Genomic DNA, 18,350 nt, shown 5'->3' with positions numbered 1-18,350 from the left:
ACGAAGGTTTTGAGTCACTCACCTGATGATGCAAAACAGATTTACATTAGCATTGTATAGTGAAAAATCAATAAAAATTACTCTGGTCCCTCTTGTAATCCAGCTGTTTAGGCGAAGGTCAATGAACTTATTTTTGGTTTCAGATTTTGATTTTGATAAAGTGAAGATATATCCTCCATTTCCGTAGACACCAACAAATCCCCAGTGCCATGGGGAGTTGGTATTAGAAGTAGAGTACTTCCATCTGTTAAAATATAAAAATAATGGAGATATGCAAAAGCCCAACTGAAAAGTATTTTAAGAAGTTAAACTAACATTTGGTATAAAAAGTCTTTCTGCTGGGTGCCTGTGGCTCATGTTTGTAATCCTAGCTACTCAGAAGGCTAAAATGTGAGGACTGTGGCTCAAAGCCAACCTGGGCAGGTAAGACTGTGAGATTCTTATCTCCAACTACTCAAAAGCCTGCAGTGGAGCTGTGGCTCAAGTGGTAGAGTGCTAGTGTTGAGCAGAGAAGCTCAGGGACAGCGGCCAGGCCCTAGTGGAAGCCCCAGGACTGGCGCAGATATACACAAAAATGAATCTTTCCACTTGGGCGGCAGAGGCAGGAGGGTCATAATTTAAGCAATGGTGGGCAAATTTAGAGAGTATCTAAAAACTAAAGGTAAACGGACCAGAGGTATGGCTCAAGTAGTAGAGTGCTTGATTTATAACTCAAAGGCCCTGATTAAATCCTTAGCATCACAAAAGAAAACTAAAACCAATGGGCTTTGAAAAAGTTGCAACACAATTAGTGAAGGATTAAGTTTAAAGGACTAAGATTTAGGGTGGAGAGTATGTGTGACTCAAGGGGCAGTATGCCACTTGAGGTGAAAAGGTGAGGCCTAAAGTTTAAACCCCAGTTCTACATACAAAATAAGAACCAATAAAACCCACAAAAAACCCTGCACAAATTTATTTGGCTGGAGGCATGTCTCAAGTGTTAGAGCACCAGCCAAGCAAGTAAAGCAAGCAGGGCAACCTGAGTTCATGCCCTGGAGCTGCAAAAAGAGAGAAGAAAAACTCTCTCATTTTATACGGATTTGACTCCTCTGAACATTTTTCTTCTATTCTTTCCTTTCTTTTTTTCTTTCAGTAAAGAGACTTGAACTCAGGGCCTCTTACTCTTGCTTGACTTTTTTTGCCCGAGGCTGGTGCTCTACCAGCTTCTTATCTGGCTAATTCTGTCTGAGCTAGTGGTCCTCAGATCTCAGCCTCCAGAGTAGGTAGGTTTCCGGAGTGACCCAGTGTCCAGCTATTCTCAATTTTTTTGTGTGCCTACACAATACTAGGGATTAAACAGTCTCTTACACTCTTTCTTGGCTTTTTTCTCTCCAAGCTGGTCCTCTAACCACTTGAGCCACTTCTCTACTTCTAGCTTTTTATTTGCTGGAGCTAAGAGTCTTAGACTTCTCTGCCCAGTCTGGCTTTCAAACCTGGATCCTGAGATCTCAGTCTCCTGAGTAGTCAGGATTACAGGTGTTAGTCACCAGTGTACAACTTGAACATTTCATATATATGGAATCACATACACATTAATGGACTATTTTTTTTCTTTTTAGTGCCTACTATGGGCAACACATTAGACTAAAAGCTATGAGAAAAATTTTTAAAAGTCTATATGTTGTCTCCAAGAATTCAAAGTATACATGAGGACTTTTTGTCTTTAACATGTCTGTTTTCTTATACAATGTTTAATCTTAAGTAGGACAAGAATATCAGAGTTTTAGGTCAGGAAAACATGATTCTAATGATGGGATTATGTTGGAGAATGAGGGACGAGAGAGAAGAAAAAAAGAGGGTGGATAACTTTGAAATACAGTGCAACTGTATGAAAATAGCAGAAGGAATCTCAATAAATGCTGTTGACTGTGGGTTGCTGATGGCTCATGCCACCAGTAATCCAAGCTACTCAGCAGGCTGAGATCTGAGGATTGTGGTCTGAAGCCAGCCCGGGCAGGAAAGACTCTTACCTCCACTTAGCCACCAAAAAGTCAGAAGGAGGCTGTGGCTCAAGTAGTAGAGTGATAACCTTGAGCACAATAGCTCAGGGCCAGTGTCCAGGTCCTGATTTCAAGCCCCAAGAGCAGCACAAGGAAAAAGTCTGGGGACTGCTGAGCACCAGAGGCTCATGCCTATAACCTTAGCTACTCAAAAGGCTGAGATCTGAGGACTGAGGTTTAAAGTTAGCCTGAGCAGCTAAGTCCATTGAGACTCTTATCTCCAATTAATCACCAAAGAGCTGGGAGTAGAGCTGTGGTTCAAGTGGCAAAGCACTAGCCTGAGTGAAAAAGCCAAGGGACAGTCCCCAGACCCCCGAGTCCAAACTTCAGTACTAGCACGCATGTGTGTGCATACACAACTGTTGATTGCTTGGCACTGGTGGCCCACACCTGTAATTCTAGTTTATTCAGGAGTCTGATCTAGATGATCAAGGTTCAAAGCCAGCCAAACAGGCATTAAAGCCCTAGACACTATCTCCAATTAACCAGCAAAATTCCACACTAGGGTCATGGTTAAAGGGGTAGAGCACCAGCTGTGTACAAATTTGGGGGCTGTACTAGCCCCTGCCCCCAATAAAGCAGGAAAGTAGCATGAAGGAGAGTGACAGAAGGTATACAATTATATACACACTGTTTAAACATCTGTAGAAATTTCACAACAAAATACCCCTTATATAATTAATGTGGGTTTTTTTGTTTTGTTTTTTGTCGGGCTTGGGGCTTGAACTCTGGGCCTGGGTGCTGTCCCTGCACTCTTCAGCTCAAGGCAAGCACTCTACTGCTTGAGCCACAGCGCTACTTCCGGTTTTCTATTGGTTTATTGGAGATAAGAATCTTAAGCCTCCTGAGTAGCTAGGATTATAGGTGTGAGCCACCAGTGCTGGTCTATGTCTACATTTTTTTTAACTTTTGTTAGTAGGGGCAGCAAAAGCAACACACTAGGGAAAAGTATTTTTATTTTTAATGACAGTTTTGTAGTTGTACTTTGTGTGTGTACTAGTCCTGGGGCTTGAACTCAGGGCCTAGAAGTCATCCCTGAGGTTTTTTTGCTAAAGGATAGTGCTCTACTGTTTGAGCCACAGTACCACTTCTAGCTTTTTGGTAATTAATTAGTGATAAGAGTCTCATGGACTTTCTTGCTCAGGCTGGCTTCGAACTGCAATCCTCAGATCTTAGCCTCCTGAGTAGTTAGGATTACAGGCATGAGCCACAGTTATGCCTGGCCAGGGTGGTACTTTTGAGAGTTTTCTGTATATGATTATTAAACTGAAACACAAAAATTTGTGACTCTCATTCTCTCCTGGCTTTCAACTTTTAATATGCTATTTTTGTTGTTGTTGGTGTTTGTTGGTTGTAGTGCTTGAATTTTGGGCCTGGGCACTGTCCCTGAGGTCTTCGGCTCAAGGCTAGCAATCTACACTGGAGCCACAGTCCCACTTTCAGTTTTCTGAGATAAGAGTTTCACAGACTTTCCTGCCCAGGCTGGCTTTGAACTGCGATCCTCAGATCTAAGCCTCCTGAGTAGCTATGATTACAGGCATGAGCCACTGGGACCTGGCCTCTATGCTATGTTTTTTAACTAATGCATTCTACATTTTAGATAAACATTCAAATTAATTCTAATTTTGGGACTGTGGAGAAATGACAGGTATTCTAAGTGTAAGAGGGTAAACTAAACCTAAACCATAGTGTTTTGATATTTAAAGTATCTGTAGTTGTTACAGAATTTAGGATATTAGAATAACTAAAATATTGATCTTGAGATTCCAATTTAAAATGTATTAATAACTGATTTACCTTGTAATTTGCATTAAATAGTAATATTCACATACTATTTAAGAATATGTGTTATTTTACTTATTATATAAATCCTCAAGATTTCTAAAACTCAGAGAGAAGGGAAAAGGAATGATGTAGCTGGGTGCTGGTGGCTCACACCTGTGACCTAAGATACTCAGGAGGCTGAGATCTGAGGATCATGATTGAAGTCAGTCCAGGCAGAAAAGTCCCCATGAGACTCTTATCTCCAATTAACCACTCAAAAACAAAAAGTGCAGCTGCAGCTCAAAGTGGTAGGGTTATTTAGAAACACGAAGTATATGATAGAAGAAACAACTAAAAGAAAGAATAATAGTTAGTTGGAAAGGTGGACCTCCTGTAGAGCTCTGAAAGCACAATGCATAAACAGCTTTGAGTACCAGCAGATTGTTGATGAAGAGGAGATGACTCCTTTTAATACTGGCAGCCATAGAAAATATCACTGAAGTATGTGAAAGAGAAGAGAGAGAAAGTGAGCAGGACACCCCTATGACATTTCCTAAGGAGACCACCAAATTTTGGAGCATTTGAGGGTGTCTGGCAAGGGCCAGAAAAACTTGACAATTAGAGAAGCAAAAACAAAAGGCGCAACCTTGCATCCACTCTGACTAAACATTTCATATGTCCATGCCCCTCCCCCCAAATACTGTGTAAGCTAAGGTAAGCAAACCAACAAAAATCTACCCCTGCACCCCAAAGAATTTTACTCTTCTAAGTAACACCACCTCCAAGTCTTCCTACATACTATCAAGACAGATACCTGACCTGCCAGTCTCCGGTCTGCCTTTATTGGAAAAAACACATTCCTACAATTCTTAAAAGATACAATGGTATCTGCTAGAGTTACTGTATAATTTTATACTACTTACTCAGAATCAAGTCTAAGGCCAAAGTCAGATAGGTCTTCATTTTCAGAAGTATATTTATCATAACATTCACTCATCAAAGATTGAAAAGATGAATAAACCTTGCATGTATTGTTGCGAACTTTTAATTGTCGGACTCTGGGGACGCCTAGAAGAATGTTCTCATAGTAGATGCGACTGCTGTTCTTTAAATCATATAGCTTCTGGTTATTATACCACGAGTCCCAGTATAAACCATCCAAAAGGGGTCCTTCCATAAACTTTGTAAAGATAAATTATATGAGAAAAATATTTTCACATTAACAAAATGTGTTCATAAAATTATTCATCTGAGATTGTGAAAATTATTGCCTGAAGCACCATTAATATTAATGGTAATCCAGGGCTGGGGGCATGGTTCAGCAGTAGAGAACTTGCCTAACAAATAAGAGGTCCTGAGTTCAAACATCAGAATCTAAAAAAAGAAAAAAATCTAAGAATGGCAATGCTGCTGCTGGTTTACACTTATTGAGCACTTATTATATACTAGACATTACTGTAAGTACATTACAAACATTAACTCCAAAATTTTTTTCTCCTTATATGAGTATATTGAAAGTATAAGATACTTTGAATGAATAAATAGCAGAGCTGGCTATAGCCACACCTTATGACTATATATTGACATTATCTATACCCTTCCCCCTCTTCCTCTCTTTAACTATGATGACTGCTAATACTGGCTATGTGCCTATCTTCTCATTCTAAGAGATCCTAAGCCAGGGTTCCTTTCTTTTATCTTCATTGTCATTGGCCATTTATGTATCTCAAACAGCATAATAAAAGAGGCAAGTTTCGTTACTTCTTCCATTCTAAGCCAATGACCTAGGATTTTTCAGCACTTAATCTCATACTTGTCCTCTCTCTGTGTTGACTTCTCATCACAGATAAAATAGTTCACAAGAAAGATTTATTTCATCTCATGGCTTCAGAAAGTTTCCATCTTGGTGGGGAGAGAATAGCAGAGATCACATCATAGTCTGGAAATACCTTCCAGACATACCTAGAATTATGCTTTACTAACCTAATCACTTCTCAATCCAGCTGAGTTTATATTAAAAATTAACCATCACATCCTCTCATTCAGGAAATGATCTTGGTTAAGTTTAAATTTCCTATCATAGTATTATGTGGTCTCCATCCAATTAATAATTTGCCTTTTTAAAAACTTCTTTTATATGCCTACCCCAAGACCAAACATAACTTTAATATAGAAATACAGATAGCACAAATTGTTTGTAGGATACCTTTCTTTTATTTATCCTTATTTTCAGTCATGAGGCTTGAACTCAGGGCCTGAGTGCTGTCCCTGAGCTTTTTTGTTCAAGGCTAGTGCTGTACCACTTTGAGCCAAAGCACCAGTTCTGGTTTTCTGGTGGTTAAGTCTCACAGACTTTCCTGCCTAGGCTGGCTTCAAACTGAGATCCTCAGATCTCAGCTCCTGAGTAGCTAGAATTACAGACGTGAGCCAGTAGCACCCAGCTTATTCATCCTTTAAAACTCAACTGTCTTAACTGCTGGAAATCCTCTCTGCTTCATTTTTTACTTCATGCCCACATTGTGACATGGGATATCAGATCATCATATCTGTTCTCTCAGTTTTTTCTTTTCTTTATGAGTATCTTGCTATGTATTTTAGTGGCACATACCTGTCATTCCAGCTACACAAGAAGCACAAATGGAGGACTGAAGTCCAAATCAGCTCAGATAAAAACATAAGCCCATTCTCAAACAACTAGAGTAAAAAGGGCTGGGTATGGTAAGGCTGAAGTGAACCAACCCAGCAAGACCAAAGCCCTGAGTTCAACCTCTAGTACCACAAAAAAGGCTTGTGTTTTCCATATAAAATGAGAATGTCTAAAAAACAAATTTATAAGAATGATACCACACTATTAACACACTATAAACACTATGGGTTGGCTGAGTCTAATTGTTTAAAGAAATGATTTCAATTTTTGCTCATTCCTTCAACAAATACTTCCTGAGCACTTACTATATGTGATAAGGGTTTATGGAATACGTACAGCTACTTCATCCACAGTCACATGATACCTTCCTTACCTTCCAAAAATCAGTTATGCTTCGAATAGATTTAAAGTTGGTTCTTTCATCATCAGGTATATAAGTATCCAAAAATAGAGATGACATAACCTTGTTTAAATAATACATATGTGGGTTTACCATTCCAAAAGTCACTAAAAGGAAGAAAATTTTGAAAAAAATTTTAAAACTCGTTATCAAGATGAAAAATGTTGCATTTTTGTTCCCAATTTTATTCTGAAAATTTTTTTTTGCTCGTCCTGGGTCTTGATGCTGGGCCTAGATAGTGTCCCTGAGTTCCTTTTTGCTCAAGGCTAGCTCTCTACCACTTGAGCCACAGCACCAATTCCAGCTTCTTCTGTGATTAATTAGAGATAAGAGTCTCACAGACTTTCCTGCCTGGGCTGCTTGGGCTGGCTTCAAACCATAATCCTCAGATGTCAGCCTCCTGAGTAGCTAGGATGTAAGCTACCAGTATCCAGAGTTCCCTTATACTATATTATATAAATATATATATATGTATATACACACACATATATATACACACTATATATATATAACTATAAATAAATAAAATAACTATGCAACTGAGCTGAACCTAAGTGGCAGAAGTCATGGTAAATGGCTCTTATATTAGGTCCATTTTTTAAAAATCTAAAAACATACAAAACAGGAAGAAGTTTCTTATAATACCATTACAAAGCTGAACACATTCTTCAAGCTTTATGCATATACATTTATAAAGAAAATAATTTTAAGCTGGATGCTGGTGGCTCACACTTATAATCCTGATTACTCAGGAGGCTGAGGCCTGAGGATCATGGTTCAAAGTGATCCCAGGCAGGAAAGTCTGTGAGACTCTTATGTCCAATAAACTACGCAGAAAAAGTGGTACTATAGCTCAAGTGGTACAGTGCTAGCTTTGAGCAAAAAGCAGCTCAGGGACAGCACCCAGACCTAGAGTTCAAGCCCTAGAAATGGCAAAAATAAAAATAAAACCATAGTAAGAAAACATTTGTTTTGTTGGAGGGGGTATGTGAATTTTTTTTTTTTTGGGTGGGGGGTCTGATCGTGGGGCCTAAACTCTGGACCTGGGCGCTGTCCCTTAGCTCTTCAGCTCAAGGCTAGCGCTCTACCACTTGAGCCACAGAACCACTTCCGGCTTTTTTCTTTTTGCTTATGTGGTGCTGAGGAATCAAACCCAGGGCCTCATGCATGCAAGGCAAGCGCTCTACCACTGAGCCACCTTCCCAGCCCCGGGTTTGTGAATTTTAGAAAGGTATATTACCTTAACTTTTTTTCAGACACTTAAAAAAAACAAACATGCATCTTCATCATTCTATGATATACACGCGCCTATACCATTCTCTAACAATCACATTTATTTCAGTGTATTTACCACAATGTTAAATCTTACTGAGGGATATTTCAAGTTATTGCCAATTCTATGTTATAAGAAATGTTAAAATATTTCTGAGTAGTGGGCTTAAGAACGTTTTTGTGTTGTTTTTTTTTCATTTTCTGGATGTTCTATAATAAGCATGTATTATTTTTGTAAGTAACGTTGTATGTGTATGCCAGCACTGGGGCTTGACCTCAGAGCTTCTTGCTTAGTTTTTTTCACTCTAGCACTTGAGCTATACTTTCCCTTCTAGCTTTTTACTGTTTAAATGGAAGCAAGAGTCTCAAATTGGTCTATCTGAGCTGACTGGGAACCACAATCCTCAGAGCTCAGGATCTCTAATGTCCTGATAGCTAGGACTACAGGTTTGAGCCACTAGTGTCTCCTTTTCCCCCAAGTAAACTTTTATAAACATAGGATAGCTTAATTACAATTGGTTACAGTTTTGTTTTGTCAGTTGTCAGGGCCTGGGCACTATCCCTGAGTTCTTTTACTCAAGGCTAGTGCTCTACCACTTTGAGTCACAGCTCCACTTCCAGTTTCTGAGTGGTTAATTGGAGGTAAGAGTCTCATGAGGAATTTTCCACCTGGCTGGTTTTCAACTATAATCCTCAGATCCCAGCCTCCTGAATCGCTAGGATTATAGGGGTGAGCCACAGTTGTCTTTAAGATGACAAACTTCCTTCTGCAGCACTAATTAATTAGTACAACTACCCATGTGTAGCACATGCCATGAAGACAAGAAAGAAATCCTGGAGGAGAGTTCTCAAGATGGCGACGGGGCAGTAGGGAAATGCCACAGCTCTCTCCAACCAAAAAGAGAGTTCGAGTTCCAACCTTTAATCTCCCCAAGAGACCGACAACAACAAAAAGACGAACACTCAGAGAAAAACCAGAGGTGGAAAATAACAAAAAAAGAAAGAGAGGAAAAGAAGAATTTCAGAACAGAGAAGAGCGAAGACCCCTCCCCCAACCTTTACTGGCCGCGCGGCAGTGCGCCAAGCCGCCGGCCAGCCGGCCCGGCAGGGGCTGCCGGAGCCACAGAGACACAGGGGGCTGCTTGCAGATCACCAGGTACCGGATTGCAGAACAGCGGATCGCCAGGAACAGAGAAACCTACCAGCCGGGAGTCTCCAGGAGGATCCCACCCCCACCCATCACTCTCCACCGGAGCGGAGAGGCTCCATCCCGCCAAAGCCGCCCGGCACCAGCAGCGCCACAAAGGGACCTGTCGCGATCGCAACGACCCGGCGGGGGGCCGCCCAACCCAGCCCGCAACCACCCCAACTGAACTCGGACTGCAACAACAACTGACGGACTGCAACAACAACTGACGACCTACAGGGTGAGTACCCATCAGGGGACAGGGAATCCATCAAGGGAGACCAGAGCTGGAGGGAATCCCCAGACCCTGACCTAGACTCCCTACCCCAACACCCGGACCACAGGACCCACTAAAACTGGGAACTGTTCGAGAGCCCCACCAGCCGGTGGAGCACACTCTGCTGGCCAGGCCAGAGCAAGAGCGCCCCGGGAAGGGAGCTTAAATGCTCAAGCCAGGAACAGTGCCCCTGGGTCAAGACTACCAACAGTAGAAGAAATTTGAACTGTGTCCTCCAGGCTGCATAACCAAGGTGGTATACACATTAGCACAGGCCTAACGAGCGCGCTCCAGGCTGGGGCCGGAACCAGGCCAGGGAACCGGCGCCTGAACAAAGCAAAAAGGGTCAGAAGTGGGGCTGTGGCTCAAATGGTAGGGTGCCAGCCCTGAGCTGAAGAGCTGAGGGACAGCACCCAAACCTAGAGTTCAAGCCCACAACCAGCCCAAAACAAACAAAAACACATCAGGAGCCCATAGCAGACTCCAGTATTTGGGAGAGTGCATCCAGAGCATCTGATCTTCCCAAGAGCACCCGCAGGAGCAAACACAAGCAGTCTAGGCTGCTCAACCCTTCCAAAGGCGGGAATTGCTACAGCAGAGAGCTGAGAATCCTAAGTGAATAGCAGCTGGAAATAGGCTCCCAACAGAATCCAGATCAGACACAGACTCTCTCTACCAATAGAGAATCAGCAACCAAGCAAAGACAGACACACCAAAACAAGATTGAAGAGCAGTCTCCTGAACCCCCATGCGAAAATCACAGAGAAAAATCACAAGGTTTACCACTACCCAGGACAGCAAGCTCACCTCAAAAGCCAGCAGCCACGCAGGGGAGAGCCCCAGTGGGAGCAAAGCAGGAATGGAAGACAAAAACTACATCCAAGGGTTGCTGGAGGCAATGACTCAAGAAATAAAGCGAGAAATGGATCAGAAATTGAAAGAGCACAAGGATGAACTATCAAAAGATATACAGGATATCAAACAAAAATTGGATGCAAAAATAGAAGCTGCACAAACCTCAGTAAGAAGTGAGATAAACGCCAAATTAGAGGTAATGCATACTGATATCACCTCATTGAGAGGTGAGATCAGTACTCTGAGAACCAACATTGAATCCATAAAGGGATCCATTTCCATCATGCAAACCACAATAGAAGCCACGGTCAACAGAGTGAATGAAATGGAAGGTAGAGTGTCAGATACAGAAGACAGAATACACCAACTGGACCAAAAAGTGACAGATATGGAAAAATCACTCAAATTAAACCAAAGGGAAATTCAAGAGCAAGCAGATAATGCTAAAAAATTTAACCTTCGCATAATCGGAGTGGACGAAGGTGAGGAATTCCAGAGCAAGGGAATGCAACACCTATTTAACAAGATAGTCAATGAAAATTTTCCCCACCTCAAAAACGACCATCTTAACTACATCACAAAAGCTTATCGAACACCCAACAAGCAAGATCCCAGGAGAAACACTTCTAGGCACATAATAGTAACAATGATGGATCTGAATAATAAGGAAACAATCCTGCATGCAGCAAAAATGAAGAAGGAGCTATACTACAACGGGAAAAAAATTAGAATCACTGCAGATCTCTCCACACAAACAATGAATGCAAGAAAAGCCTGGGAAAGCACCATACGAGCCCTGAGAGCCAATAACTGCCAACCCAGACTGATATACCCGGCAAAGCTAGCATTCACATTCGATGGAGAACTGAAAACTTTTAATAGCAAAGAAAAACTAAATGAATACATAAACATTAAGCCAGCATTACAAAGAATTCTAAGAGGGGGGACACAACCTGAAGAAAGCAACCAGGAACTGGGACCTGCCCCAAACAGGCATTACTCAAAGTCTAACTGAGCAAGCACAGGAGGAAAGGAAAGAAGAAAAACTTAGGAAAACGGAATGGCAGGGACAACAATGCATCTCTCTATACTTTCTCTTAATATAAATGGGCTGAATTCGCCAATTAAAAGAAAACGAACTGAGGACTGGATCAGAAAACAAGACCCATCCATCTGTTGCCTTCAGGAGACCCACCTCTCAGCCAAACATACAAACAAACTCAGAGTGAAGGGGTGGAAAAGGATCTACCAATCAAATTCCCCCAATAAGAAAGCAGGTGTAGCTATCCTGATATCTGACAAAATAAACTTTTCATTAAAATCAGTACAGAAAGACAAGGACGGACATTACATATTAATAAAGGGAACAATCCAAGAGGAGGATATAACCATCATCAACTTATATGCCCCAAATATCGGTGCACCCAGATATGTTAAACAAATGCTCTCAAACTTACAGAATAAAATAGATCCCAATACGATAATACTAGGAGACTTTAACACGCCACTCTCACCAAAGGACAGGTCTACCAACCAGAGGATTGGCAAAGAAGCTACCGAATTAAGTGAGGCCATACTTCAAGCGGAATTAACTGACATCTACCGAGTATTTCACCCTAAAACAACACAGTACACATTCTTCTCAGCAGCTCATGGAACTTTCTCCAAAATAGACCATATCATAGTTCATTCAAGGAACTTAAGCAAATACAAAGGGATCGACATAATCCCCTGTATCCTATCTGACCACAGTGGAATCAAGCTAGCTCTCAATAACAAAGCATACCGCAGAAATTTCTCTAATACATGGAAATTGAACAGCACACTCCTTAACAAGGCCTGGGTAACAGAAGAGATCAGAGAAGAAATAAAGCATTTCCTACAACTCAATGAAAATGAAAACACCTCACAAAGAAACTTGTGGGACACAGCAAAAGCAGTCCTGAGGGGCAAATTTATTGCCCTCAGTGCCCACATCAAGAGAATGGAGACAGACCAAGTAAATAATCTCATGTTGCAACTAAAACAGCTAGAAAAACAAGAAAAAATGGGACCTAAAGCTACTAGACGAAGCCAGATAACCAAATTGAGAGCAGAGATTAACCAATTAGAAAATCAGAAAACCATAACCAAAATAAACCAAACAAAAAGCTGGTTCTTTGAAAAAATAAACAAAATTGATGGCCCGTTGGCAAGATTAATTAAAAAAAGAAGAGAGGAAACCCATATTAATAGGATTAGGGATGCCACGGGAAACATCACAACATGTACCCAAGATATCCAAACAATTCTAACAGACTACTTTCAAAAGCTATACTCTCTAAAGGAAGAAAATCTGGCGGAAATGGATGCATTTTTAGAGAAATACAAGTTACCCAAACTGAGCAAAGAAGAAGTTAACCAATTAAATAAGCCAATATCCTATAATGAGATACAGGAAGCTATCAAAAGTCTTCCAACAAAAAAAAGCCCAGGACCAGATGGATTCACAGCAGAATTCTATAAGACCTTTAAAGAAGAACTAATACCCATACTCCTCAAGCTCTTCAGAGAAACAGAGAAGGAGGGAGCTATCCCAAACTCATTCTACGAAGCCAATATCACACTCATCCCCAAACCAGGCAAAGACCCAACCAAAAAGGAGAATTACAGGCCAATCTCCTTGATGAACACAGATGCAAAGATCCTTAACAAGATTCTAGCTAACAGAATCCAGAAACACATAAAAAAAATAATACACTATGATCAGGTAGGCTTCATCCCAGAGACACAGGGATGGTTTAACATACGTAAGTCAATAAATGTAATCCAGCATATCAACAGAGCCAAGGTCAAGAATCACATGATTATCGCCACAGATGCAGAAAAGGCCTTTGATAAAATTCAACATTCATTCATGCTAAAAGCTCTGGAGAAAATAGGAATAGAAGGAACATTTCTAAAAACAATAAAAGCCATTTATGACAGACCAATAGCCAATATTATACTTAATGGGGAAAAGCTACAACCAATCCTCCTAAAAACAGGAACAAGGCAAGGATGTCCACTGTCTCCACTCCTCTTCAACATAGTCCTAGAACCCTTAGCCAGGGCAATAAGGCAAGAAAAAGACATTAAAGGGATCCGCATAGGGAAAGAAGAAGTGAAACTATCCCTTTTTGCAGACGACATGATACTATACCTCCACGATCCCAAAAACTCCATCCCCAAACTTTTAGAAATCATAAGTCACTTCGGCAAAATAGCAGGATACAAAATAAACCCACAAAAATCAGTTGCCTTCCTATACACTGATAACGCACAGGAAGAGAGGGAAATAAAGGGAGCAACCCCATTCACAATAACCTCCCAAAAAATAAAATATTTAGGAATTAACCTAACCAAAGATGTAAAAGAACTATTTAATGAGAACTATAAAAAGTTAAAGAAAGAAATTGCAGAAGACACTAGGAAATGGAAAGACCTCCCATGCTCCTGGATAGGCCGACTTAATATAGTAAAGATGGTGATACTTCCAAAATTAATATACAAATTCAATGCAATTCCTATTAAAATCCCAATGACGTACATCACTGAAATACAGAAAACAGTCCAAAAATTTATATGGAACAACAAAAGACCTAGAATAGCCAAAACAATTCTAGGGGATAAAGACAATATGGGAGGGCTATCCATGCCGAACTTCAAACTCTACTACAGAGCTATAATCACAAAGACAGCATGGTACTGGCACAAAAACAGACCCGAAGACCAATGGAACAGAATAGAAGATCCAGATATAAATCCACAGGCCTACAGCCAGCTGATATTCGACAAAGGAGCCAAAGACATACAATGGAAGAAACACAGCCTCTTCAACCGCTGGTGCTGGGAAAACTGGGCAGCCACATGCAGAAAACTAAAAGTGGACCCCAGCCTATCACCATGCACCAACATCAACTCAAAATGGATTAAAGACCTTAACATTAAACCTGAATCTCTGAAACTACTGCAGGACAGAGTAGGAGAGACACTTGAACTAATAGGCACAGGAAGGAACTTCCTGAACAGAGTCCCAGGGTCACAACAAGTTGGAGAGAGACTCGACAAATGGGACTACCTTAAAATAAAAAGCTTCTGCACAGCTAAATCTATCGCAACTAAGCTAGAAAGACAACCAACTAATTGGGAAAAAATATTTACCAGCAATATATCAGACAAGAGGTTAACATCCTGTATATACAGGGAACTCAAGAAACTAATCCCTCCCAAACCTAACAAACCAATTACTAAATGGGCAAGGGAACTAAAGAGGGACTTCTCAAATGAAGAAATAAAAATGGCAAAGAAACACATGAGGAAATGTTCATCATCCCTGGTGGTGAAGGAAATGCAAATAAAGACAACCCTGAGATACCACCTTACCCCAGTCAGAATGTCCCACATCCACAAATCAGCCAACGACAAATGCTGGAGGGGATGTGGAGAAAGAGGAACCCTATTACACTGCTGGTGGGAATGTACACTTATACAACCACTTTGGAAAGCAGTCTGGAGGGTCCTTAGAAAGCTAAAGATTGACCTCCCTTACGACCCAGTCATACCACTTCTAGGCATCTACCCTGAACAACAGGAACCAATATACAAGGACACGTGCACCTCCATGTTTATTGCAGCACTGTTCGCAATAGCTAGGATATGGAAACAACCTAGGTGCCCCACCACAGATGAATGGATCCAAAAATTGTGGTATCTATACACAATGGAATATTATGCAGCCATTAGAAATGACAAAATAATGGCATTTGCAGGGAAATGGATGGAGCTAGAAGGAATCATGTTGAGCGAGGTAAGCCAAGAACGAAGAGACAAACGGTACATGGTCTCCCTCATAAGTGGATGCTAAATCCAAAAGGTTAGTGATACGACAAAACTAACAGGACTTAAGAAACAAAGAACTCCCGCTCATCTGGTTGAACCACTACTAAATATCCTCATGCTGCTGATCACAAATATGGTATATAACATGTGAACACTGTTATATATTACAGACTGTGGTAGACAATTTGCTCCAGGGAAGTTAGAATGAACTTGTGACTTTGAAATTATGTAATCATTTAATCACAATCAAAAAAAAAAAAAAAAAAGAACCTCGGGGAAGGGAGGGAGGGAGGGGATGGTAGGGGGAAAACAATGGAGGGGGTAACAATGTTCAAGAGGAAGTGTACTCATAACCTCACTCATGTAACTGTGACCCTCTGTATAGTAGCTTTACAATAAAAAAAAAAAAAAAAAAAGGTCAAAAAAAAAAAAAAAAAAAAAAAATCACCAAATATGTGACCCATTAAGACTTCTGTAAATAAAATTGCTAACATATTTTGTAAAAAAAAAAAAAAAAAAAAAAAAAAAAAAAAGAAATCCTGAAAGTGAGCTTTACAGTGAATGCATGTTGGGAACTTCAAGGAGAAAAAGCTCATTAATATACCCTTCACATATTAAATAGTGAATGCCAGTGGCACAGAGCAGGAATTCAGGTTGAAAAGTTTTCTCAGTCTTCCATAAAAGTTTCCATTGATTCAGCAAAGCACTATTCACTGTGCACCAGGCCAGTGAAAAGAAGCAGCTAATGGCACACATTGAATTTTAATGTTTGGTCCCATTTGCACTTTGCTTTGTGAAACTGAGTTAGTCTTGATTTCTTTCAGAGTGAAATAGACACATTACAAATCATCATCCCAAGGAATTATTTAAATAGATACATTAAACAATAGGAATAATTACATGCAAGGTTGACTGTGGAGCTCTTTATAATACCTATGACGGTCAAGTTTTTGCTATGCCTGGTGTGGTGGCTCATGCCTGTAATCCTAGCTACACAGGAGGCTGAGATCTGAGGATTGTGGTTCAAAGCCAGTCCAGACAAGAAAGTCAGTGAGACTCTTATCTCCAATTAACCACTCAGAAAACAAAGTGGTGCTGTGGCTCAAGTGGTAGAGCATTTGCCTTGAGTGAGGGACAGTGCTCAGGCCTAGAGTTCAAGCCCCACGACCAAAAAACAAACAAAATGAAGTTGGGCAGCTGTGACTCACACCTGTAATCCTAGCCACCAGAAGGCTGAGATGTGAGGATTATGGTTTGAAGTCAGCCAGGCAAGAAAATCCATGAGACTATTATATCCAATTAAGTACCCAAAAGCTGAAAGTAGAGCTGTGGCTCAGGAAGTAGAGCACTAGCCTTGAGTAGAAAAGCTCAGGGACAGCTCCAAGATCCCAAATTCAAGTCCCAGGGACTGGCGCACACACACACACACAAACAAAACAAAACCCAAACCCAACACCTGGAAATAATTGTTAATCATAGGCTAATGGGTATAAAATGTGTCACCTGGGAAATTTTAGTAATATATACCACATAGGGATTTTTTTTTTTTTTTTGCATTTCCACATTTTAGCTTCTAGCTCAAATCCCCAACATCTTTGTCTACATCTAGATACTTACAGATACACAGATTTATTAAAAAAATAAAGTAGAGTAACAACTCCTGAAGTGTGGTGGTAATTTGTACTTCCTTTCTGTAATGCAGATTATGTATTGAAGTACCTGACAGATGTAAGACAAAAAAAATTTATCACCTTAGTATGCAATGATCATTATATAAAGGTCACAGAGAAACAACCGCTTTTAGTTGTGAGACACGCGAAGACAGGTTCCAACGTCTTTCTGGTTCTTTCTCAATCTCACTTTCACGAGGCAGGGTAATTACTAAGTTTTCCTATAGGGAAGCGGGCAATTATTTTTTATTTTTTGGTCCGGTCATGGGGCCTGAACTCTGGGTCTGGGCGCTGTCCCTCAGCTCTTCAGCTCAAGGCTAGCGCTCTACCACTTGAGCCACAGCGCCACTTCTGGCTTTTTTTCTTTTTGCTTATGTGGTGCTGGGGAATCGAACCCAGGGCCTCAGGCATGCAAGACAAGCGCTCTACCTCTGAGCCACCTTCCCAGCCCAACGGGCAATTATTTTATAACTGCAAACGAACAGGTTTTGATAACTCGAACGCTTCCTTACCGGTCCCGCCCCAAGTAACAATTACAACAGAGAACCGTCTCCGGAGGCCTTAACCGCTATCTTCTGGGCAAGGCCAGGGCTCCGGGGACACAGGCCTAGCCGGGGCCGCCGCCGCCTCCGGCCAGGGGCGAGCGCTGCGCGCCCTTCCGCGGAAACTCACCACCCCCCCCCCCCCCCCCCCGCCCCCGGTCCTCACGGCTTCTCCGAGGGAGGTCGTGAGGGCGGAGAGTGTCCCCTCCACGTGAGCGGACATTTGGGGCCAAAGAGTCCCTCCCGGGGGAGGCGTGGCGTTAGCCAAGGAGTGGAAGCGTCAGGTAACAAGTTCAAGTCCCGGTCTCCGAACGAAAAAAGAATTCCTTCCTGGGCATCTATAACTGCCAAATGAGCCCATCTGACCTCCTCTGTGCCACCGAGACGCCTCAGCCATTGCGGAGTCACGGAGTCAGGAGACACCACACGTTCGTCAGCACCCGCGCGCGCGCCAGGCCCACGGCGTGCGATAGTTAGCGCCTGCTCTGCGTCCACGCCTGCGCAGTAAACCCTTGGAGCACAAGCTATGAGCACTGCGCGTCGTTAGCGCCCTAACCCAGAGGCTCCGCCCAACCCCCACCCCCACACACAGGTGCTGCTCCACCAAGCGCATGCGCACCCAGCAACAGCCCACCAACCTGGGACGCTGCTACGTTTGAGGCGCAGTCGAGAGGGCGATTGCGGTGGTGGCCTCCCGCAGACTGGTGTATTCTTCTCTCTGCCCGTGACGGGAAATCCGCATCGTCGACGATTGCGATCACAAAAAGATTGCAGCCAGAAAGTGGTGTATTTCTTTTCCTTGTGGATTTGTTATGGGGGTGCACATCAGTGATACCAG

General features: G+C 41.8%; 1 protein-coding gene across 4 annotated transcripts in view; it reads right to left on the bottom strand.

Moving 5' to 3' along the window:
* Pkd2l2 (polycystin 2 like 2, transient receptor potential cation channel) overlaps window positions 1-17,959 on the bottom strand; it is a 43,750-nt gene extending 25,791 nt beyond the window's left edge. For 2 of the 4 annotated variants that reach the window (XM_042691909.1, XM_042691908.1), the window contains exons 1-5: window positions 17,879-17,959; window positions 16,918-17,019; window positions 6,824-6,957; window positions 4,727-4,983; window positions 23-244 (exon numbers count right to left, since the gene is read on the bottom strand). In XM_042691909.1, the coding sequence (XP_042547843.1) occupies window positions 23-244; window positions 4,727-4,983; window positions 6,824-6,957; window positions 16,918-17,019; window positions 17,879-17,909 (746 nt within the window). In that variant the 5' untranslated portion in view covers window positions 17,910-17,959. The remainder of the gene's footprint in view (window positions 1-22; window positions 245-4,726; window positions 4,984-6,823; window positions 6,958-16,917; window positions 17,020-17,878) is intronic. The other 2 variants (XM_042691907.1, XM_042691906.1) reach the window with 1 other exon arrangement.
* Between the last annotated feature and the right edge of the window lie 391 nt (window positions 17,960-18,350).

Source organism: Dipodomys spectabilis, unplaced genomic scaffold (genome assembly GCF_019054845.1).
Source record: "Dipodomys spectabilis isolate Male_0828 unplaced genomic scaffold, ASM1905484v1 ptg000147l, whole genome shotgun sequence".
NCBI lineage: Eukaryota > Metazoa > Chordata > Mammalia > Rodentia > Heteromyidae > Dipodomys > Dipodomys spectabilis.
Note: the sequence above shows the minus strand (reverse complement) of the source record. Positions and strands in the feature narration are given on the sequence as shown.